The sequence below is a fragment of the Natrix helvetica genome (genome assembly GCF_964273705.1).
Source record: "Natrix helvetica genome assembly, chromosome: 7".
Classification (NCBI taxonomy): Eukaryota; Metazoa; Chordata; class Lepidosauria; order Squamata; family Natricidae; genus Natrix; species Natrix helvetica.
The window spans coordinates 20,644,439-20,668,542 of record NC_138558.1 but is presented as its reverse complement, the minus strand read 5'-3'; the positions used below and the strand labels follow the sequence as shown (position 1 = coordinate 20,668,542).

The 24,104-nt window shown below is 37.8% G+C and overlaps 2 protein-coding genes across 3 annotated transcripts in view; one reads left to right on the top strand and one right to left on the bottom strand.

Annotated features, from left to right (window-relative positions):
• LAMTOR3 (late endosomal/lysosomal adaptor, MAPK and MTOR activator 3) overlaps positions 1-5,213 on the top strand; it is a 9,417-nt gene extending 4,204 nt beyond the window's left edge. For both annotated transcript variants that reach the window (XM_081959927.1, XM_081959928.1), the window contains exons 4-7: positions 1,201-1,259; positions 2,724-2,857; positions 3,834-3,897; positions 4,471-5,213. In XM_081959927.1, the coding sequence (XP_081816053.1) occupies positions 1,201-1,259; positions 2,724-2,857; positions 3,834-3,897; positions 4,471-4,544 (331 nt within the window). In that variant the 3' untranslated portion in view covers positions 4,545-5,213. The remainder of the gene's footprint in view (positions 1-1,200; positions 1,260-2,723; positions 2,858-3,833; positions 3,898-4,470) is intronic.
• A 915-nt stretch (positions 5,214-6,128) lies between these two features.
• The window catches only part of DAPP1 (dual adaptor of phosphotyrosine and 3-phosphoinositides 1), a 30,623-nt gene continuing 12,647 nt past the window's right edge, over positions 6,129-24,104 (bottom strand). The window contains exons 3-9 of the mRNA XM_081959926.1: positions 22,338-22,471; positions 16,367-16,497; positions 14,971-15,018; positions 13,226-13,288; positions 11,773-11,858; positions 10,095-10,182; positions 6,129-7,928 (exon numbers count right to left, since the gene is read on the bottom strand). Coding sequence (XP_081816052.1) covers positions 7,881-7,928; positions 10,095-10,182; positions 11,773-11,858; positions 13,226-13,288; positions 14,971-15,018; positions 16,367-16,497; positions 22,338-22,471 — 598 coding nt within the window. The 3' untranslated portion in view covers positions 6,129-7,880. The remainder of the gene's footprint in view (positions 7,929-10,094; positions 10,183-11,772; positions 11,859-13,225; positions 13,289-14,970; positions 15,019-16,366; positions 16,498-22,337; positions 22,472-24,104) is intronic.

Genomic DNA, 24,104 nt, shown 5'->3' with positions numbered 1-24,104 from the left:
AAAAGCATATTCAGTGGAGGAAACCAGATTTGCTTAACAGTTGCAGTGATTCATTTAACACCTGTTGCAAAAAAAACAGGTTGTAAAATAGGGTGAGACTCACTTAATAACCACCTTGCTTAGCAATGGAAATTCTGCTCCCAATTGTGGTTACAAGTCAAGGACCACCTGTATGGAATTCTTTGGTTGCCAGCAACTGTTTAGCAAACATAACTTGTAAATATTACATGGCCACAAAAGTGTTGATAATATAAACAGAATGAAGATAGTGTATTTCAATTCTCTTTTCTTCTCTTGCATTCTGGTTAGAATTTATGGCTTTCTCAGGCTATCACAAAGACCTAAAATCTGTTTAGTTTCAGAGTTAAACCTATAATAAGCATTAAGCAAGCACCTTCAGATCATATTTTAGGAATAAAAGGTAAAGGTTCCCCTCGCACGTATGTGCTAGTTGTTCCAGACTCTAGGGGGCGGTGCTCATCTCCGTTTCAAAGCCAAAGAGCCAGCGCTGTCCAAAGACGTCTCTGTGGTCATGTGTCCGGCATGACTAAACGCCAAAGATGCACGGAATGCTATTAACTTCCAACCAAAGGTCTCTATTTTTCTACTTGCATTTTTACATGCTTTCGAACTGCTAGGTTGGCAGAAGCTGGGACTAGTAACGGAAACTCACTCCGTTACACGGCACTAGGGATTCGAACTGCTGACCTTTCTGATCGACAAGCTCAGCGTCTTAGCCACTGAACCACTGCGTCCCTTATTTTTTAGGAATAAAAATCCTCAAATAATGTTTACAAAATAATGTTTACCATTGAGAAAACTCTGTGATTGTCAGAAGCTATTCGATGTGAGGTTATCTCAAGAGATTCCGATATTGTGCTGCGACCAGGAAAATAAGATTCAAGTTTTCCTATACCCCAAAATCTAATTTGATTAGATTTGCCAGTCACACACACTTGGCCTAATTTACCTCCAGGTTAATTTTTGTGATGATAAAATGGGGAATCAGCTTAGCTACAACATAAGAAACCCCAAATTGGGGGGTGGGGGTGGGAAATCAAATTATTTTATAAATGTATTAACAAGTTTTAAATGCTATGTTTATTAACTAATTAAAAGTAATACGCAAGTAGGCAGCAAACTCAAATGCCTTACTGTCTTTCTAGACAGATGACTAAGCAATCTCTTATTTCTTTTTAGTGTTGAAGGACTTCATGCTATTGTAGTATCAGACAGAGATGGTGTACCAGTAATTAAGGGTAAGGAATAATCAAAGAGGGATAAATTGGTGAATTGTCCCTTTGCAAATTGATTACTGCATGCTCGGTATTGAAATCTTTAAAGCGCTCCATGGCTCAGGACCTAGGTACTTGCGGGATCGCATCCTACCACACACTTCCCTGCGACCGATTCGCTCTCACAGGGAAGGACTCCTCCGGGTGCCGTCCACTAAGCAATGCCAACGGGCGGCGCCTAGGAGTAGAGCCTTCTCTGTGATGGGCCCAACCCTCTGGAATGACCTCCCCCCCCCCGATATCAGAACCACCACCGACTTCCGCTCCTTTCGACAAAAACTGAAGACTCACCTGTTCCGTTTAGCCGGCCTGGCCCATTTATAGTTTTATTCTACCTCCTGGCAGATATTTTAATTGGGTATTTTTAGGGTATTTAAATATTGCTTTTAACTACTTTACTTCAGATATGTACAGTTTCTTATTGCCTCCTCTTTGTGTTTGTATTTTCTATTTATTGATGTGTTTTTATTTGACTGTACACCGCCCCGAGTCCCTTTGGGGAGAGGGGGCGGTATAAAAATCTAAATTAAAGTAAAGTAAAGTAAAAGTAACTGCCTGCAGAAGAACAACATTCCAATCAAAACTGAGATGACAAAAGGAAGATGTTTCATCTTATATCGTACATCTTATATCTACGTTTTAGTATGCAGCTTCAGCCTGATTCCAAACTGGATTTTTTTTTTCAGTACTATGTAATCTAGCAAGCATGAATCTGCATTAATCATAATTTGGTTACTCCATTCTCGTTGGCCTTTAGCATAGTTGTTGGTCAGCAGGAAGCGTAATGCCGGTTCATCAGCCATAATGCACTTCCTTAATGTGACTTATGGAAACTGTGACTTTGAGGAAATCATATGCCAACTTTTTTTGTGGGTGGTTTGAGTTTGAGTGACAATGTGGGCTCATCGTCTCGTGTTCTACAAGGAATGAGTGAAAGCAACTTGTACTAAAAGCTAAGCTGTACATCAAACTTATCAACTAAACCTCTTCTAAAAAGAGGAAGAGGTTTGTCAGATCTCCCAATTACTTTTGATTTGTAAGTTTAAAGTGTACTGGTTGACTATATATTTAGAATTTTAATTAAAAGCATTTCACAGAGGACTACAGTGGGTCGGTTTGTGAAACATACTGATGCAAGAGGATTCTTTGCTCTTCCTTGCTGTGGTCACAGGTGTACCATATTCAGGGAAGAGCCAATCCTGTTTCCCAAACTTTCTCCAAATGAATGGACCATTTTTCATAGGTCAGGCTGAATCTGCACACCCAGAGTGTGCCCAAGTTAGAGAAAATCGAATCACGCTTTTTGACTGCCAGTATTGCTTTTAAAACTTGCTAGATCTTGTCTGGAATTTATAGTGCTGTCCAAGAAGATGATGTTTTGCATTCCTGTTTATTCTATGAAAATTACAAAATAACTTCTTTTTCTAGTTGCCAATGATAATGCCCCTGAGCATGCTCTTCGGCCCGGTTTCTTGTCAACATTTGCACTTGCTACAGATCAGGGCAGCAAACTTGGACTTTCCAAAAACAAAAGCATAATCTGTTATTACAACACTTACCAGGTAAGAAATTAGCCAACAAAGGTTGCTTGTTAGTGAGAATGCCAGCAGGTAAATAAGTGTAAAAATGCTGCATAAAAAGTTTGGAACTGGATCAGTTCAGGTGGCACAGAAAAGCCTGTTCAAAATCTATCAGCGCCTATCATTTTAAAAATTTGGGAGTTTAATTGGCATGATGCATGAATTTAGGTCACTAAGGGATTAAGTCAATTTGGGTTTGTGGTTTTGTGTGCTAGGTGAATCTGGATTCAATAGTTTGTTTAGCGAAGTATTGTATGTTCAGGTATGCAGCTTATCGCAGTGTATTAACCCAACCAGTATAAAAGATGTATGCAATGTAAAAAGAAACCAGAATGTTGTTTTGAAATAGGGTATTGTGAGGCTTCATATACAGGTAGTCCTCAACTTAATGACCACAATTGAGCCCAAAATTTATGTTGCTAAGGGAGAAGTTTGTTGACTTTTGCCCCATTGTACAACTTTTCTTGCCACATATGTTAAGTGAATGACTACAGTTACTAAATTAATAGCACGGTTGTTAAGTGAATCTGGTTTCCCCTTGACTTTGCTTGTCAGAAGGTTGCAAAAGGTGATCACATGACCCTGAGACATTGCAGCCGTCATAAATGGGAGTCAGTGGTCAAGCATCTGAATGTAAATCACGTAACCATAGGGATGCTGCAACGGCCATAAGTGTGAAAATGGTCATAAGTCCCTTTTTTCAGTGCCGTTGTAACTTCAAATGGTCACTAAGTGAACTGTTGTAAGCCAAGGAGTACCTGTTTTTAGATTTAGGTGTGACCTGTGTGTATGTACCTATGAATATATGTAAAATATATTATTAGCACTTTAAGGATAGGAATAGAGAATGGCTAATTGCTAATCTGCCAGCTAGCAGTCTATACAACCCAAACAGGTAAACTGGCCATAACAAAAACACTTAATATTGAATGTTGAAATTGTATTTCTTTTCTTGTAGGTGGTTCAGTTCAATAAACTTCCTTTGGTAGTGAGTTTTATTGCCAGCAGCAACGCCAATACAGGTATATTTCCAAAATTGAAAAGTCCTGTGTATTCAGCATTTCCATACTTAGATTTAAAGGATACGGTATCTGCCCATTTTTTAAGATACATCCAATTTTTGCAAAAATTTTTGAAATTAGTCATTCCTGTCGTAAGGAGTAAAAGCTAGATCTAAGTTGAAAGCCTTATACCAAAGCTTTCACAGATTATCCTTGGTCAACATTGGCGGCAGAACTAAACATTTCAATTTTCCTCCAACAGAAAGGGAAAGATGTTGTTCTAGCAGTTATACCGTTTCTCACCCAAGTAATAAGTTCTTCCTAACACTATGAAAGTGAAATAACTCCCACTTGTGTCAGTTATGGATTTAGTAGTGCCTCTGTATAAAATCTTGGGCAGGGGCGGGCAACTATGGACCCTTTACAACCTGTGGACTTCAGCTGCCAGAATTCCTGAGCCAGCATAGTGTAAATTTTAAGATTGCCCTTCTAAAACAATAGATTAAGATGGAAATTAAATCTTGCCTTAACTTGCTTTCATTCTTGCCTGAGAGACAAAAGTTAATCTCATTTTCTTGGCCTATCTTTATGTAGGACTGATTGTAAGCCTGGAAAAAGAGCTGGCTCCTTTGTTTGAAGAGCTGTGGCAAGTGGTGGAAGTCTCTTAACTCAGTATTTATATCCAAAGCACAGCAAATCTTCAATATGAAACAGGGAAAGATTCAGTCATTTTCACACTGTATAATGAATGTCTTGGAGAAAATGTCACTTTCTCTTATTATATGTTAAAAACTGTACTGGACTGAAATATAAGGTAAGATTAGGATAAATGGGCTGTAGCTTTTCCTGAATATGTTCGGTTGCTCGGTTTATTAGTGAGCATAACAACTCCCATGGAGTTAACTTCAATCTAGCACATATTTCACAGTAGAAAAAAATACTTTTTGTGTATAATATGCCATCCACAACTTTTTCACTCTACCAGCAATATGTTGCCTCTATCTAGGTAAATGGAGACTAGTGCAAACATACATTTTGCAGTCAAATCTTCCTTTATGCTTATAGAAGAAGAAGATTATGGGGAAAACATATGTTAATACTGGTATGCAATCAATGGTTCTTTGTTTGGATAACAGAATTTTAAACTTCAGAGTAGCTATTTGTAAACAAGTAGCTACATGCTAGCTGTTTCTGCAGAGTCTAAATTAATCAGTGCATTCTCTTTCTGTATTCTTTGTAAAACTGATGTTTTGAATACATGTAATTATGGTACTTTGCTGACTTATCTGGCTTTGTATGTTCCTAAGCAAATCTGAATAAAAGAAACAGGCAAGGTGTTTAGTCTACTCTTTATCACACAGTTAGATATTGCAAAGCAACATTATTGCTGTCTTTAATCTCAGTATGTTCATTTATATAGTGTTGTTGCCTTGGAGTAGGGGAAAAAAGGCAGGGCAGCCAAATTCATAGTATTTTTTAAATAAGAAAGAATTTTGAAAGTTGGAAAGTATAAGAATCATAATATATAAAAAGGAATATTCTATATATGGAAGAAAGCCACTTTGACAGGACATTAGTAGCTACACATATGACAGCACTCTAACAAATAGGCTTCAAGTGAAGAACAGATCAGGCATATAGTGGACTCTAGACCAGAGCATTGTTTATCTATCATGGCAGCTTTCAGATATGTAAACTTCAACTCCCAGAATTCCCTAGCCAGATGGCCATTGTGGAGAAATCCAGAATTTGAAATGTACACACCTGGAGATTGCCAAGGAGAACAAGTAGCTGATGGCCAAGATCCATTCTAACTCTTACATATTCTGATTTTGAAGTTGTCGCATTTGAGAAACATTGAACCAAGAGAGTATACGAGTATTTTTTCCCCCTTCAAAATCCACTAGTGGAAATCTCATTTAAATTACGAGCAGTACCCCAACTCTAGCCTCAGAGCCCTCATTGAGAAAGGAAGATTAGTTATGTAAACCTTGAAAGTATTTGTATTATCACCAATGTCTTATCCACTGCACAGCTAAAAATGTATTTTCTTTTTATTCCAGGTTTATTAGAAATTTTATAATAAAAATATAAAATATACAATTGTTCCCAATACATATTTGTACGATCCTTCATTCACTCTTGTTCTTACAAACTCTGACAACAGTGTAACATTTTGAAATGTTCCTATTGGTAAACATAAAAATATTAAATAATAAAACATATGAGAAAACATGTTTTACGAGATTAAAAAATACAAGAAAATGTTAACAAAAGTGAAAGCCATAGTTGGTTGTACATATTTTGGAATTCTTAAACGATATTAATTCTAAATAGTAATTAATGGAAATTAGTTAAATACTAATTATACATGAATGCCAATTTGTTCCTTAATATGTATTGTGTTGTATTATATTTCCTGTTGTGCTACTTTGCTTTAAACCCAAGCTGTCTGGCCTCTAAAAATGGATAGGTTTTGAGTTAGTGGCATAGAACTTCACAATATGTGAAATGCATACACTTAACAGAACATTTTATTTCATCCTTCCAAAGACATTAGCTGACAACTGGAGGTAATAAAAAGCTATGCAGACTTATGGTTTGATTCTGCAGGCTTCTTATGATCTAGCAAAGGAGGCATTGCTCTCACATGACTTTATGTTTAAGTATGCTGAATATTTGCAGAAAATGTATTGCTGAACAAGGATCAGAACACAGATATGCATTCAGCATAAAGCTTCTGATATATACCAGTTTCTACTATAAGGCAAATATATTTAAACAGTGTAGCTGAAGCTACATCTTACCATCTACGCATGTCTTGAGACATGTGCAATTTCTCTGTGTCTTGGAAAACAGCTACATCGATTTGTCTGCATGGAGAATATCCATTGTGGCATTTTGAGACCTTGCAGTAAATAATGAATGAGGGCCATGGACACAGCCTTTAGATGCACAGTACTAAGCTTTTCCAATCCAGAACTGACTTCCATCTCATTTGTCACAATACACAGCTAGTTTTTGACTTATGACCACAATGGAGCCCAACATTTCTGTAGCAATGCAAAACAGCTGTTAAGTGAGTTGCGCCACATTTTACAACCTTTTTTGCCACAGCGAACCACTGTGGCTGTTAAATGAATCATATGGTTGTTAAGTGAATCCAGCTGCCCCCATTGACTTTGCTTGTCAGAAGCCAGCTGGGGAGGTTACAAATAGTGATCACGTGACCCTGGGACAACGCAGCTGTCATAACTACATGCCAGTTGCCAAGTGCCTAAATTTTGATCATGGGACCACGGGGATGCAACGATGTGAGAGCCAGTCATGAGTCGGGTTTTTCAGTGCCATTTTAACTTTGAACGGTCACTAAATGAATCATTGTAAATCGAGAGCTAGCTGTATTCCCAATATGAAAAAAAATATATCTTACTTGCCCATAGAAATGTCCCACTAGCAGTAGATTATCTATAATGATTGCTCATCAGGGAAGTCAAAATTGCAGAAGTTCTGAGAAAATGATTTTGAACTGTTAACAGATGATTCTTAAAAACTTTTTTTTTTTAAACTGTGCAGGTAATGTGTCTTAATAGGCCGGAGTGTAAATGGTTTGAAGCATACAGAATGGCAGCCAGGGATGGGTGGGTTTGCAACTAGTTCTATGAAACTGGAAGTACTTTTGACTAAAACTGCTTACATAAGAACTAGTGAAAACTTGGCAGCAAAGGCAAATACAGAATGCCAGTAACTACTGGATGTATCCAGAATAATGAAATGTTGAATAGGTGAATATCCATCTTCCAAGGTAATCGTCTTCTGCTTTAACAGAATGTTCAAGAATTTTGTAGAAATAAGCTGTCGGCAAGTCAGCAGCTGCAGAGCTTAAAAACCTCTGAACAGATCTGATGCAGCACTTCTTAATGCTGAATAACGAATCTGAAGGAGTGTGAATATGAACCGATGTTGGTTTCTGTACAGTTAGTATTTATTTGTAGCCAAAACTACTATGGCCTGAGTGTGGCGTCATGCTGGCGTTTTTTTCTTATCTGGGACTAGGAAAAAAAATGTAAAGGGGAGAAAATATTTGTTGAAATGAATTTGTAAATAAAAGTCAATTAAAATACCATGTAATTTAAGAGCGCCTGATATCCTCAGCATATTGCTAGGCTACATCTCCCATCTCTAATTGGTTCACTATAGTGTATATCATATACAATAAGTAGTATATCAGGAGTGGGCAACTATTACAACTTTATGACCTGTGGATTTCAACTCCCAAAATTCCTGGCTGGCTCAGGAATTCTGGGAGTTGAAGTCCACAAGTCATATAGTTGCCCCATCCTTGTAGTATAAGGTAACTAGCAATAATTAGAACAATAGCCCACCTAGAAGACCTGTTTGAAAGTACAGTTTGTTCAAAATGCAGTGGGTCCCATGTTAGTATAAGGTTGCCATAAGCACAATATTGTTATTGCAGTTGCTGAATTGGCTGCTCAGAGGCCATGATTGGGAAAAGCTTCCCTTCGGAGAACAGCTTAGCACCCTTATCACCGGCCTTCTGGAAACAAGTGTAAAATGCAAGTCTTATGAAGGGCATCTGGGGATTGAAAAGCAGTCAGCTTTGCATTTCTATTTGCTATATTGATATTTGTTTATATTACCGACTTTTATTGTTGCCGCAAATATTCAATATGTAAGCCACTAGGAGCCCTTATTATGGCTGGATATTAAAGAAAGAAATAAAACTAAACAAATAACACTACAAGACCTCTCAACTTTATATATTTTAAGCAGGATTGACTGAACAAAGATGAAAGAGGATAGTTTGATAAGACACCAAGAGATCAGCATTAGGGAAAAGAAGGCCGGTGTCGTAACAGAAACTGAAAAAGAAAATGGGTCCTATCATATAAATGACTACACGTGACTCACTTATTTTAATTTAAGAAAATTTCAAATTATTCTCCCAAATCATCTGAGCATTTTGCAACTTTTTGTTTTATTTTTCAGACCGATTGATTAAACTTGGTGTATTCTATGCACACTTTTTGCTTTTAAAAGTAGTCACTAAAGCAAGTGGGCTGAGCTTTTTATTAGACTATTTTACTTGGAAAATGTAAAGCAACAATTCTGCTTTGGTGCTGTCATCATCCCATATCTCTTGATTTCAAAGATCAAAAGATTTCAAACAAACCATTTTCAATAAACTGCAAATTTAGCCTCATGCCTATTTTCTTATTCCTACCAGAAAGGCAAATGACTCAGTTTTTCCAGAGCTGAGATTCTCCATTCAGCATTTAATTCAAATCAATTCCTCACCTATGCTACCCTTCTCATTCACTAAAAGCCTGTCCCTGCGTCATAAAGCCTTAATTCACGCGACTCCCCACATTGAGCACCATTGTGCAGTATTAAAGGCTCATTTAAAAGTCCAAATAACAACTTGGGGAGGGGGAGGGGAGTTTCATTATGACTGAATCACCTGCACCAGCTAAGTTCCAGAAGACTGCAGAGACACACTATGGAGAAAAGTGAAGTTGAGTGTGATCTGTGACATGCGTAGAAGCATTGGACCTTCATGATTAGTAGTTTCATTTCCTTTTGGAAAAAGAACATAGGAAACTACCGTATATCAAGTCACATTCTTGGGCGATCTAATTTGGTGGTGTTTGTACAGAGTGCAATTGCTCTTAACATCTGTTTGCTATCTGGAGTTAAGAAGGATTGAACTTGGAACCGATACGGATAGTCCTTGACTTACGACAATTGAGCCCAGAGCTTCTGCTGCTAAGCAAGGCAGTGATTAAATGAGTCACACTCCATTTTATGACCTTTTTTGTTATCATTGTAAGTGAATCACTGCAGTCATGTGGTCATTAAGCAAAACTGCCTTCCCTCATTGATTTTGTTGTCAGAAGTTCTCTAGGAAGGTTGCAAATGATAATTCCAGTCTTCTTGTAACTGAATGGTCACTGAATGGTTGTAAGTCAAGGACTTAACTCACCTGTATAAGCATCTGTATAAGCAAAGAAGCAGAGTAGGGAATGTTTAAATGTCCATGAGTATGTGTGTTGTAATTTTTCTTTTTAAATATTTCTAAGCCTACCATTGTGAGATTAAATAAGAGAAATCAGCACGGTCAGCATGAACTATTATGTGTCGCTATATTGCTACCCATTTAATTCTAATCAAATCTTCTGTGATAGACATTTCTTTACCAGTTTCCACTGCAATATTTTAATCCACTCATCGGCTTCTACTCCAGTCTTTGCAAACATGTAATACGTCCGCATTGGAAATACTAAGCTGTAAAATATAAAATTATAAAAATTCTGTGTCACAAATATAAGGAAACCATAGTCATCTCCAATATTAATATTCAATTTTTCCAAAGAAACTGAAGCTAAAAATATTATTTGGTTTATTTTTTAAAAAATCCTACTTTTCTTCTTAAAAGAAATAGAAAATAATTGAGGTAAATATTTGAAATTTGACCAAACCCTTATGATAAATAAAATAATAGCATTAGTGATTAAAAAAACAAAACAGAGAAAAACTTATCAGCAGTAAAGATGCATCCAAAGTGCTCCATTCATTGTCAATCAGAGATAGTACCAAATGCAGAGCCTTCCAGAGTATGACATTCATCAGGCCTAATCAACATATTTGGGAAGGGGCTCCAGCTTGGGGAAACTAATAGAAGGACGTCCGGATTTTATTTCTGAGAAACAGCGGAAGGTAGGGTTGCTTTTTTTTAAATAAAGTACAGTTAATCTTTATTTAGTGACTGCCTCATTTACAACCATTTGCAGTCATATTGATGATGGGAAAAATAACTTTACAAACAATCCTCACATTTAACAATTTTCAGCAAAGGAAAGCTGAAGCAAGATCATAAACATTAATACAGTTTCACTTAAAGGCTGCTTTGCCAAAGAACTGTGTTATTGGTAACAATTGTCGTTGCTAAAAGAGGATTCCCTGTAAGCTAAATGTATATTTTGTTATAATTAAAGTAGATTTACAGAATTCAAAGGGAGTCACTCCACTGAGTTGAAACACATGTCAGTGGTGGGATTCAATTTTTTTTACTACCGGTTCTGTGGGTGTGGCTTGGTGGGCATGGCATGGGTTGGTGGGCTTGGCTTGGTGGGTGTGGCAGGGGAAGGATACTGCTTGGTGGAAGTGGCATAGCTTGGTGGGCGTGGCTTGGTGGACATGGGAGAGGAAGGATACTGTAAAATCTCCATTCCCACCCCACTCCAGGGGAAGGTTACTACAAAATCCCCATTTCTTCCCGATCAGCTGGGACTCGGGAGGCAGAGAATAGATGGGGGCCGGGCCAATCAGAGGTGGTATTTACTGGTTCTCCAAACTATGTAAAATTTCTGCTACTAGTTCTCCAGAACTGCTCAGAACCTGCTGAATGCCACCTCTGACATATATGGTCCAAGCCAGTAGCCAAAAGCCAAGTATGAACAGGTCAATAATGGAAGCTTGTTTGTTGGAATGGCTAAAAATGCAGCTTTTTGTTTCAGTCTTAAGCAACACATACAGTATGTGCAAGAGGAGCTAAACAATCAAATAACATGCATGGGTAACCTGCTCTTTTCTAATTAAACTAGAATTCTTGGAATTCGAGCAGAGCCCGTTTCTAGGAAAAGAAGAACAAAAGGAGAGCAGGAAGCAATTAGTTCTGATGGCAAACTGACAAATCAGGGAAAAGCAGCATAATGTCTTAATTGAATTCATGAGCGATAACAGTAATTTGGTCAGCAGTGAGGTAAAGAAGAAAAGGTTTACACAGAATAGCACTGAGAAACTTTTAAAAAAAGAAAAGACACACTAGGAGAAGACACTAGGATACCCCAAAGTTGTATTTCAGCCTCAACTTACCAAAAGCAATTCACTTTTTCTTGGGAATAGTCAAACTGCACTGCTGAGCATTCAGTTAGATCGAGTGCTCTGATTGCCTCTGTGGACTTGAAAAAATGTTGTTTTTGAAACAATTGTTCTGTTTTATCATTTAAAATGGTGACCCACCTCGCCCCATCACAGACATCAGGTAAGGAACAGAACAGTAAACAAGACCCTACAGACAAAGATTATTTTGCACTCACTAGTGAGTTTGATTTAATACATTGCAAAGGATTTAGTGCAGGGGTGTCCAAACTTGGGAACTTTAAGACTTGTGGACTTCAACTCCCAGAATTCCCCAGCCAGCCATGCTGGCTGGGGAATTCTGGGAGTTGAAGTCCACAAGTCTTAAAGTTCCCAAGTTTGGACACCCCTGATTTAGTGCAACTGGAAGGAAAAAGAAGATCCTTTTAAAAAGAAATACAACATGGGTGGATTTTCCTTCTCCTCTAACACTGTGTTTCCCCAAAAATAATAAAACCTTGTCTTATATTTTTTAGTCCTCCAAAATAGGCACCAGGTCTTAGTTTCAGAGGAGGTCTTATATTTTTCTCCATACCCGGAAAGAGTGGGGGTGGTGAGCTGCCTCTCTCTCTTAGTACCTCCATGGCCTCCACTAAACAGCTGATCTGCACCGCTTTCATCCTCCACAAAACAGCCGAGTTCAGCTTGCATGTCTTCACTAAACAGCATATTCCTGCCGAGCCTTCAGCGTTGCAATCCTGCCGAGCCTTCAGCGTTGCAATCCTGGAATATGCTGAAGGCTTGATGGGTAGCCTTTCTGGCAATCAGCAGGAAAATGGGGAGGGGGGTTTTCCTGCCTATCCTCCTTTTCTTAAACTCAGCACAGATTGAGGTAGCAATGAATGTAATTTATCCTTCTATGGCTTTAGGCCTCTTGTGAGTACATTTCTATAAAGGAGGGGCAGCCCAGATTTTTGGGCCATGTTTTAAAATTGTTATTGGCCTCCAAAGCCCACCAGATCTGTATCACATTATCTGTTGTGGTGATAGCAGTGGGGCAGGGCAACCTCATTTTATTTTGCAGAGTTGAGGTGAACATAGCAAATGTGATTAAACCTTGAAACCTTGAAGAGACCATTTTGGTGTCCAAAATACATAATTACAACACGGAAAATAATTTTTGCCACTAAATTTCAGGGAAAGAATTTGAAGGTTAGGGAGGAATGTGCAATCTGCATTTCCTTACTCTTCTATCAAGGAAGCACAGTCATTGATAGAAGAGAGGTGGCATGTAAGTACAGCGCACTAACTGAGCTAGAATAAAAATAGCAGTGAATACAAAGTCCATGTTGCTTGGCTCTCAGTTTTGCAGTAGCTATTTTGGAAACATGGGGCAAAGAATATTTTCAGTACCCCATAGATTGATTTGCGTTAACTCTCACAAACAACAGAATAAAACACAACTCACCGTCTGATCTTTGTAGTATTTCAGCTCATTCCTATGCAGTGTAAACCATCTAGTTTTCCAGTTCTAAAAGGATCAAGAGTAGGAAAATTTAAAGAAATTCAACACGAAAGAAGCAACACATACTGGAAAAAAACCCTTCTCTTTCTTCCATTCCTCACCATGATACAAGTAGTTCCCGATTTATGACTACAATTGAGCCCAAGATTTCTGTTGCTAAGTGAAACAGTGATTTTTGCCCCATTTTACGTTTCTTGCCCCAGTTGTTAAGTGAATCCCTGAAGTTGTTATTTGGTGAATATAAATCTGGCTTCCCCATTGACTTTGCTTATCAGAAGGTTGCAAAAGGTGATCACATGACCTCAGGACACTGCAACGTCATAAAAATGAATCAGTTGCCCAGCATCTGAATTCTGATCACATGACCCTAGGGATGCTGCAATGGTTGTAAGTGCGGAAGGCACTAAACAAATTTGGAAGGTACCAGGTTGGAGAAGGCTACTTGAGATGAGGTTTAACTCGCACTGGAAAAAAACGAAATGCAATAGTAGGATGGCTCAGAAGAAGATTCTAGAAGTAAGGAAGACCAGACAGGCAGATTTAGTAAGTGAAAAGGAAGAGGGTGTTGCAACCTTCTACATGACATGAGATGTGAACAGGAAAAGACAACAGATGAATCTACATGAAAAAGGAGAAGTGAGATTGAGGCCATACACAACCCAAGTGAGATTGGAGATTAGAGAAAAGTTATGGGTAATCTTGCCAGTAAAGTCATAAAGAGCATGGAAAGAGGCTGAGATGATTTGAGAATATTCAAAAGTCAATTCAGCCAATTCATTGAATAAGCTGTAACTCTAAATTTAATAGAAAGCTGGGTCTAAAATTAAGTCCTAATTATCATAACAACTGTTTTTAATCACATAACTCAACCATTCAAACTAAAATTCTTTTTCTTTCTCTTACTATGAATATGTGTGGCTGTGGCTTGATAAAGCCCATATCAGTATATTCTGCATGCTGTCTGGGGAATTCTGACAGTCCACACAACTTAAAGTTGCCAAGGTTGAGAAACAATGCCTTAGAAGTTTTCGAAGGTCTATGCTGTGATCTCAGCCTGGAGAGTGAAGTGGCCACATCTTATTCAGAAAGGGACAATTGTGAGAGAACCGGGAAATGAAGAAACAATGCCAAAAATGGTACTGAAAGAGGAACAAGTGTAACAGCAAACAGATTTTGGCAGAAATACTACTCAAACAACTCAAGAAAGCATCCATAGACATAATGCACATTAAATGGGGGGAGGGACAGCACACTGTTGGTTTTTCAGCATTTGAGGTGAAAATCCAAGAAGTATACCTCTGCTCTATAGGAAGAAAAATGCATTTTTAAATAAATATACCATTTGCTACCTTTTCAAAATGACCCACCAAAAGCAGCTTCATAAGGCTCTCTACTTCATACAGCTTTCGTTAAGATAGTATCCCCCAGGAACGTTGGACTATAACTCCCATCATAACCATACTGGCAGGGGTTATAGGGGTGACAGTCCAACATGCCTACAGGCTGCTATGCCAAGGAAAAACAAAATTTTTAACCATATAGTGATTGTTGGATATTATACAAACATGTATTCCAGATCCTATTTTGCTCACAAATGCTCAATGCAATTCTCAAGCACTGCTCCTTAGCATGTTTGATTTTTAATCTGTAAGGGGGAAAAACAATAGAACAACTTTTCGATTGCTTACCTTAACTATTTTGCCTTGCTTTGTTAGATAACCTTCTTTAGTCCCTAGCTGTAATGAAACACAGGAAAGTTTATTAGAATGGTTGAAACGGATGTCAGGGGAATGTGGGAGGCAGATAGGTCTTCATTTTAAACCCAAGTCTTTTCAGAGCCTTGATGTGGCTGACACAGCAAAAGAGGTTGGTAGTTTTCAGCTGTAATTATTCCTTTTCTCTTATAAATGAGTTATCTGCTCCCACTTCCCAAGAGGTTCATCTCACTGTGCAATTATGCAAAATTTATTTTGCCAATAATTTGGTGAAATATTCCCTCTGGCAACATGTATTAAAGTGGGTGCTGACTATAATGTACGAAATACATATTGTAAAGGGATGAAACATAAACAATAGGCAACTGAACATCCTTTGTTCATCAAAATTCATTTGGTTTATCAAATCAATCAACATTCATATACAACACCCAGTTAGGGCAAAATGGAATTGGGTCATTTGCAAGTCATGGCATCAGAAGGAAATCCAACCATTAACTTAGAATATTGTATGAACTAAACATCCCATTGAATCATACTATTGAGAATAACATATGATATAAACACAGTGGCTGTGTTTTGTTAATCAGGTTTAAAATTTAGACCATTGTATGATCCCAGCCTTCATGTTCATGGATCTTTATGCTATAAGTTACATTAATAGCTGAAGGGAGGTGTAATGGCTCAGTAGTTAAATGTTGAGCTGGTCAGCTGGAAAGCTGACTGCCCAGGTTCAAGACTCAATCACTCAATCACTTCATGACAGAATAAGCTCCCATTACTTGCCCCAGCTCCTGCCAACCTAGCAGTTCAAAAAGTGTAAATGCAAGTAGGTAAATACTTTGGTGGGAAGGTAACAGCATTCCACCAGTGTATAGTCATGCTGGCCATATGACCATAGAAGTGTCTTCAGACAATATTGGCTCCCTTGGCTAAGAAACAGAGATGAGCACCCCAAGCCTAAAGTCAAACATGACTGGACAGGGGAAACCTTTACCTTTAATTGCTGAAATGCACCATTTGGAGGAAGAAAATTTTCTCATTAAGACCATATTTCCCAAACAGGTATCTTCTAGATTTGCCAAGTCTTCAATCCCAAGAACTTCCAGCCTGGATGCTTTCTTTTAAAGCAGGGGTGTCAAACTTGCGCCATCATAGTAGCGTCACGTGATGTACTGGGACTTTTTCCCCCTTCAATAAACCGGGCAGGGGTACGGTTACCACGTGACGCCTATGGCCCATGGGCCACAAGTTTGACAGCCCTGTTCTAAAGGATTTCACTTCAGTTCTAATCAAAATCTTATCCTAATTCATAATAAACTATGGAAAGCTTTCTTTTCTCCAATTAATAGTCCAAATAGAAACTCACCGATGGAGCACTGGGAATGAGGTCAATTTCTGTTCTTCCTGTCTGCATAGCCGTGTGGACTCGCACAGATTCATAAATGGAAGGCTCTTCTACTTTCTTGGGATATGGATGCTTCAATACAATCAAAGTCCCTATAAGAAAAAAAGCCCTAAGTAGTCCATAAAAGTGAATTCAGAGCGATGTCCCAAAGGTGCTTTTTCAAGAGGCAACTGGACTTTCTTGGGTTTTTTTTTTTCTTTCGCTTCTCATCCAAGTTCATGAACGCATGGCAGAACATAGGAGAACAAACCCATCAGGACAAGATTCAGCAGTCCACCTGCATTTAAAAGGCACAGGCCACTCTTTTGAAGACAGCAAAGTTCACATTTTGAAACTTGAGGACTGCTGGTTTAAAAGAAGGGTCAAAGAGGCCATCCTATGTCACAACTGAACTGCCCCCTCTGTTGAGATAGGGATATGACATCCTCTATCTCCAGTCTACAACATAGTCCTTTCAACAGTTTCAAGAAGGCTTCTTGAAAAAGCACCTTTAGGACAACCATGACCTAGATGACTGAGAATCTCTACAGACTATGGTTCTATGAATTGATAGTCTGTATAGTCTGTATGAATAGATGAATGAATCTTAGAAAGCCATTACAACAATTATCACTTACTATATTTACCTTGATCTAACATCCTGTTCTATAAAAATTAAACACTTTGATAACTTAACAAAGTATCAAGACATATTGGTCTATTTTTGTTTTACATTTCTCCCTTTATCTCAGATTCACCAAAAACTTACTGAGATCTCCTTCAGATTCACCTTAGCCCTATTCTGAGCTTCGCCCTCACCGATCTAAAAAGTACATGTTGCAAAGTATGTCAACCCACAGGGAAGTATCCCTGCACTTTGATGTATTTTGGCATGGACTTTTTCCCAGCTAAATAATAAATAAAGCTCCAACAAGGTGCAGTACATAGCTATCTTACCTTATCCTAAAAGCTAAATAAGTTACCAGTTGAAGCAGAGACTACCAATCTTACAGTTGTAAGCTAGTTAGGAATTGAATGAGCAACCCAGAAAAAGGTAGTGACCAGCCATTTCTAGATTGTTGCCAAGAAAACTACATGGCATCTCCATGAAATCACCAGCTGAATTTGACTCAAAGGACACCTTGCTTATTATAGAGTCCTTGATTCTCTCTAAGCTTGGTTCTTTGCTTGCAGACATTTTGTTACCTGACATCCGCAGTACTAGTGAGTGTGGACTTTGCTGCCTGTTTATACACAGTAGTTTGCTATGCCAATGTTTGGCAGGGGCAGGGAGGGGGGCTCACCTTAGAAGTTCCTTGATTAGGGAACTGTTTTCTGCTTGATTGTCTGGTCTTACTTCCTGCTTATCTGGGTGAGGATGTGTCTGGTCTTTTTGTTTCCTTTTTATCTTTTTATTGTCTCTTTTGAATGGTATGTAAATCTGGTTTTTCTGTATGTATCTATTGATGGCTGTTTTCTCTCAGCATGCAGGGATTCCCTATCATTTTTGGATTATCTTGGTCTGGGATGCTTACGGTCTTTCAGTTGAAACTATGGTTGAGACTGTCCATGTGTTGTGAAATTAAGGGCTTGTCACGTTTTTGCTTATTTTTTAATAAATAGTATTTTAAAAGTTCCTTTTTAAAGTGCTTTTAAATATTGCTTCATATTATAAAGGTTAGGGTTATAATAGAATCCTCAAAATCAAATGAAATCGTTGATATTTCAAAGAAAAGTATCCATTATCTGTAACCATGAAAGAGTTTCATTCCAGATTGTTCTTTGGCCTATGGAAAGAGAAATATAAACTATTGATACGGGATCCCATTGGGGTCAGTCACCAGAACCAGAAGTCTTGTCTTCCGAACTTTTGGATTCGTGCTAGAGCCCATCCTCAGGGAACTGAAGTGACTAACACAGACTGGATCCTGCAACATTATTAAACCTATACTCTGAGTTTCGGCTGTTATGCTAATTGTTTTTTCTGGTGTTAACTTTCCTCTTCTATGCATTGCTTCATTTAGAAAAATAACATGGAAGGGAACAAGTTTATAGGTATTATGAGGTCTAACACCTATCTGCCAGCTGGTGGCACTTTCCATTTTAAGAACATGAAAGGAGTTTCACAGAGCCAGCAGAATCTGATTTGGGAGCTGTAAAGCATAGGCCAAGTCTATCATTCAACACTGAAGATCAAATTCACTATTATATAGTGTGAATTTCTTCGCTGTTAACAGATATAACAGATGGCAGGATAGCCAGTGGTGAAGGAAAACCACAATAATGTACAAGGTGCTTTAGAAATATTCAAATTGAATGAACAGTAAACTATAAGGCGGAGATTCCTAGGCAATAACATATAGTATATCTAAGGTGCAAGCCATGAGAAACAATTTCTGTTAGTTAGGACTGGAGTAGATGATCTTTCTAAAAGTGTAAGGCTGTTTCTATAGTTCATGAATAAATAAAATTCAATGGATGATACCCTAATCAGCAAATGGTGGGATGTTATTACTTTAACTAGGCAATTTGCATCACTATTCATAGGATAGCAAGTGGTTTCCCACTCAAACATGAATGGAAGTTAAATCTGCCTAGCTTTAACAAAGTTGGTATCTAAAGCTAGTCCTCAAGTTATGACCTTAGGTAAAACCAGAATTTTGTTCCTAAGCAAGGCAGTTGTTATGCTCAATTTTACAGCCTTTTTTTAACCATTGGTTGTTAAGCGAATGACTGCAGTTAAGTGAATCATGTGATCATTAAGTGAATCATCGAATTTGCTTGTCAGAAACCAGCAAGAAAGTTGCAATTGGCTATCACCTAATTCTACGATGATGCAACCATCATAAAAACATGCTGGCTGCCAAACACCCAGATTTTGATCACATGATCACGAGGATGCTGTGATGGTTGTAACAGTGAGGAACAGTTGTAAGTCCCTTTTTTGAGTGCTGTCGTATCTTTCTTCATTAAACGAATGATTATAAATCAAGGACTACCTTCCAAATAGAACAAAACAGAATAACAAAATTGGAAGGGACCTTGGAGGCCTTCTAGTCCAACCCCTGCTTAGGCAGGAAACCTTATACCAGGGGTGTCCAAACTTGGCAACTTTAAGACTTGTGGACTTCAACTCCAAGAATTCTGGGAATTGAAGTCCACAAGTCTTAAAGTTGCCAAGTTTGGACACCCCTGCCTTATACCATTTCAGATAAATGGTTATCCAATCTCTTCTTAAAAACTTCCAGTGTTGGGGCATTCACAACTTCTGGAGGCAAGTTGTTCCACTGATTAATTGTTTTAACTGTCACGAAATTTCTCCTTAGTTCTGAGTTGCTTCTCTCCTTGATTAGTACCGGTACCAAGCCTCTGATTTCGCCCCTGGCCTGATTGATTCTATGTTTGGAAACTATGTACAGGTATCCTCGACATACAACAGTTTGTTTAGTGACCATTCAAAGTTTCAACGGCAACTGAACAAAGTGACCTATGAGCATTTTTCACACTTATGACCATTGCAGTATCCTCATGATCACATGATCAAAATTCAGATGATTGACACCTGACTCATATGTATTTCCAGGGTCCTCGGGTCATGTGATCACCCTTTGCAACCTTCTGACAAGCAAAGTCAATGGAGAAGCCAGAATCACTTACAACCATGCTACTAACTTAACAACTGCAGTGATTCACTTAACAACTGTGGCAAGAAAGGTTGTAAAATGGGGCAAGACTCACTTAACAAATAGGTTATTTGCTTAATGACATAGATTTTGGGCTCAATAGTGGCCGTACGTTGAGGACTACCTACATTTTGGAAGTATAAAGAAATGGATGTTTAGTTGTACTGTTGTTTTGTCCTCTTAGTGAAGGGCGCAAAGAACAATCTAAGGAGACACACTCTATTTTGTCAAAATGGTGCTCCAGGTCAGCAAAACGTAAAAACAAGAGGACAAGAAAAACAACTGGAATGATCAGGATGTTTGTCATCTTAAAGCATTCCCACTGATTTGCATCTGCCCTATAAATCAGGGAATCCTCAAATGTGTTTAAATGGAACCCGGTGTCACAGTGCCTGATCCTGAGTATAGAAAAGCAAAGCATCTGAAAGATTTGAAGAAAAGTACAGTAGGACCTCCCATGTGCAAAGGGAGAGTTCTCTTAATACAAAACCTCACTGAAGTGATACTGCCGAAAAACAGAACAGAACAAAAACCCTCCTGAATTGCTTATTGCTCCTTTTATCATCCTTTCCTTTCTCAGAACGGCCAGGTACTTTAGCATTCTTAAAAGTTCAGCCCATTGATCTTACGTGACACATAATGAGTTGATAATGGGAGCCTCTTCTTCACCTGGACCTGCTCCAATAGTAGTTGCTCATCAAAAATCTGAAGCATATCTTGTGTTAAATAGCAACCTATTTAGGGACTGTAACAACAGAGCTCAGGTTTCTAGGTACTATGTCAGTTGGGGCCAGTCAATGAGTTTTAACATATCAGGAAATAGACTTGACACTTGAACAAGATTAAAACATTTCTGGCCTTAAACTAAATGTATATTTCAGTGCTCCTTGCCTCTCTATCTTCTCAAATGCTTTCTTAAACCACCCAGAATGATGCATTCAAGTATTTACTTGTGTAATAAAACCAGTAAGGATAAAATCAGCATTTATCCCAAATGTATTAGATACAGAATTGTTAGCCAAACCAAACTAAAATGTTTGGATCAAGATGGTTTTATAAGAACAGATCCAAAGATTTCAAAAGAAATCTATGGAGATTCTCAGTCAACCCGGTCATGGTTGTCCCAAAGGTGTGAAACATCTTCAAAGAAAAACCAGAACGTCCAGTTGCCTCTTGAAAAAGCCCCTTTGGGATTTCAAAAGAAGAACAGCAAAGGAATGACTTCTGTGGAATCAGTCCAGCAAAACCAAGAGTGCCAGTAATTTTAACAAAGCATATAATCATTAATAGGAAAACTACTGGTTATGAAACAGCCAGTGTCTGCAACTTTTATCTTTTATTTAAAAGGCAGCAGGGAAAAAAACCATGAACTGAAGGAGAGCAGAAATACTGAAGGAAAAACTTAATTAACTGTGTTATTGACCACTTCTCCAACTATTGTATTAGAACCAGGGCCGGATTTAGATGAAAAGAGGCCCTAGGCTATTCCGCTTATGGGGCCCTTTCACCTCCCATTTTTAAGTTTGTAAATTACATGAGAGATAATAAAATACATCATTACTGTGATATATATAAATATATTAAATGAAACATGTTGTAATTGGTACTAACCTTTATAAAAAATGTGGCACAGATAATAAATAAAAATAAAAGGCCCCTCTTGATCTTGAGGCCCTAGGCTGAAGTCTAGTTAGCCTATAGGAAAACCCGGCCCTGATTAGAACTATTTCTTAATTAAACTAACTTATATCTTTCTTTCCACTAGCAATACTATTGTTTGCCACTAGACAATCAACAAATAAAGGACAAAATTATACTTAAAATATAACACATCTCTATTTTAGTACATTCATAAAAACAAAAAGTATCACCCACAAGGTTAAAATCAAAAAGCTTTTTCTGTAAAGCATTGAATTAAATGCATTGCGATTTCTGTGCCAAATTGTGCCCTACTCTCCTCACATCCTGAATCCACACTGTACATAACATTTATCCTATTAGGAAATGTTTTCTAGTGTGCAATATAGACTAACAAACTACTGTTGCAATACCTGAACATCTGACAGCAAAAAGTAATTATAAAATATTAATTTAAATATGAAGAACTTTGTTGGAGGCAGCAAAAACCTAAAAAAAACTACAAAGGGGGTGATTGATCTGAGGCTATAAAAAGAGCTGTGGTTTAAAGTAAAGCTACAACATAAAATCTTTAAATTAAATTTTTACAATACAATAGTTCAAAAGAAAGAGAAAAATAAAATTTGGATTACCTGTCTCGCTACCTATTAAAGGCTGATTTGCAAAATGCATGATCAGGTCTTTCAAGTCTGAAAATTCGTTGAATCCAAACTTGTATGAATTCCCTGTGTATTCCACATGAAAATGCTTTACAGAATCTTTTGCTCTGAAAAAAATAAAATAAAAGGAAGTGGTTAACTGTACAAACAGTTTGTATCGGTTCCAGAAGACTATTAAATAAGAAAGTTAGCAACAAGAAACTCCCTTATCTTCATAAAGAACACATTCACATTTTCCTCCGTTCCCAATAGTCTAAGCCGATGGTACTCCTTACCAACCACCCTTTAGAAAAGATTATAAGCTTCATTGTGAGAAAGTTAAGTTTCATCTTATAGTACTCCACTTATTATTTTCCTTTGATGTAGCCTGGTGCCTTCCAAGTACTGTTTGTTGAACTACACTTGGCCAGGCTTACCAGGAGCTTTGGAAGTTGGGAGGCTTCCATATATGAGTTCCAAACCAGACTGGAAGCAATTCCATGCTTCTATGTACCTATAACTTAATCAGCACTGGTGAACTGAACTGATTTACTTGTGGCTAAACTGCCCTTTAGGAGCAATTATGAAGCTCTTGATGATTTTTTTTCCACTGGAGAGAACTATTGGTTTACTCCTCTTCCAGTTCCTCAGCTTCAGATCTTATGAGAAATGTTAACTTGATGGCTGTGACGCTCTCTTTCAGTAGCCCAAATGAAAAGAGCAGAAATAAAATCGTATTTTCAGATCTTGTTCTCAGCATTTCAAATAGAAGAAGTTAAGGCAATCAGAGATTTGCCTATGTGCCACACCATTTATTCAGTACCTCTGACTATCGCCTGACTATCATCAGCTAGACAAAATGTGGTTATCTCTTATCCATTAATAGGAAAAGTAAGCATATAATATTACTAAAACGATTGCATTATCACTTCAAAAACATGACTTTCAGACTGAAATTCTCAAAATTATAATAAATAAAAGATCATTCTAGTTTGCATGTATTTGAGACTTCAGCATTTTACAAAACCAATCTAAGCAAACAGTCATTATTTGTAACATAAGTTGAATATAAGTTTTTTATGTAAGCTGAAATTCATGAATTTCTAGTTTTATTTTAGCACAACGTTATATAAGATATTGTCTGGAATGTCCATCTCAAAGCAGTGTGGTTGTTAAATAACTCCATTTTTATAACCTTTTTGCCACCTTTGTTAAACAACTCCAGCTTGCCTCATTGACTTTGCTTATTGGCAGCCCCCTGGGAAAATTGCAAATGGCAATCACATGATGATCTTACAAAAAACTGAATAACAGAGTTGGAAGGGACCTTGGAGGTCTTCTAGTCCAAACCCCTGCTTAGGCAGGAAACCCTACACCACTCCATCTTGGGATATTGCAACAGTTGTAAATACATGCCAGTTGCCAAGCACCCAAATATTGATGATCATGTGACCACAGGCATCAAATGCAAGTCACCTTTTTCAGTAGCAGTGTAACTCAAATGGTCATTAAATGATTTAGGACCATCTGCACTATGCTTAACACATTAACTGATATTCCTGAGTTGTAGCTTTTTCACTGGTGTTCAGATGAATTGCATTTCCTAACTAACTTGTGAAAATTGATCAATGATAGAGTCAAGAGGATTGGGCATGCTATAATATTACTTTGCTTCTTGTACCAGCTGCTAAATATATGACAGTTGTGGGAAAGAAAGCGGGTACTGAACTCAAAATATGAGCAGGCTCACATGAGAATAAT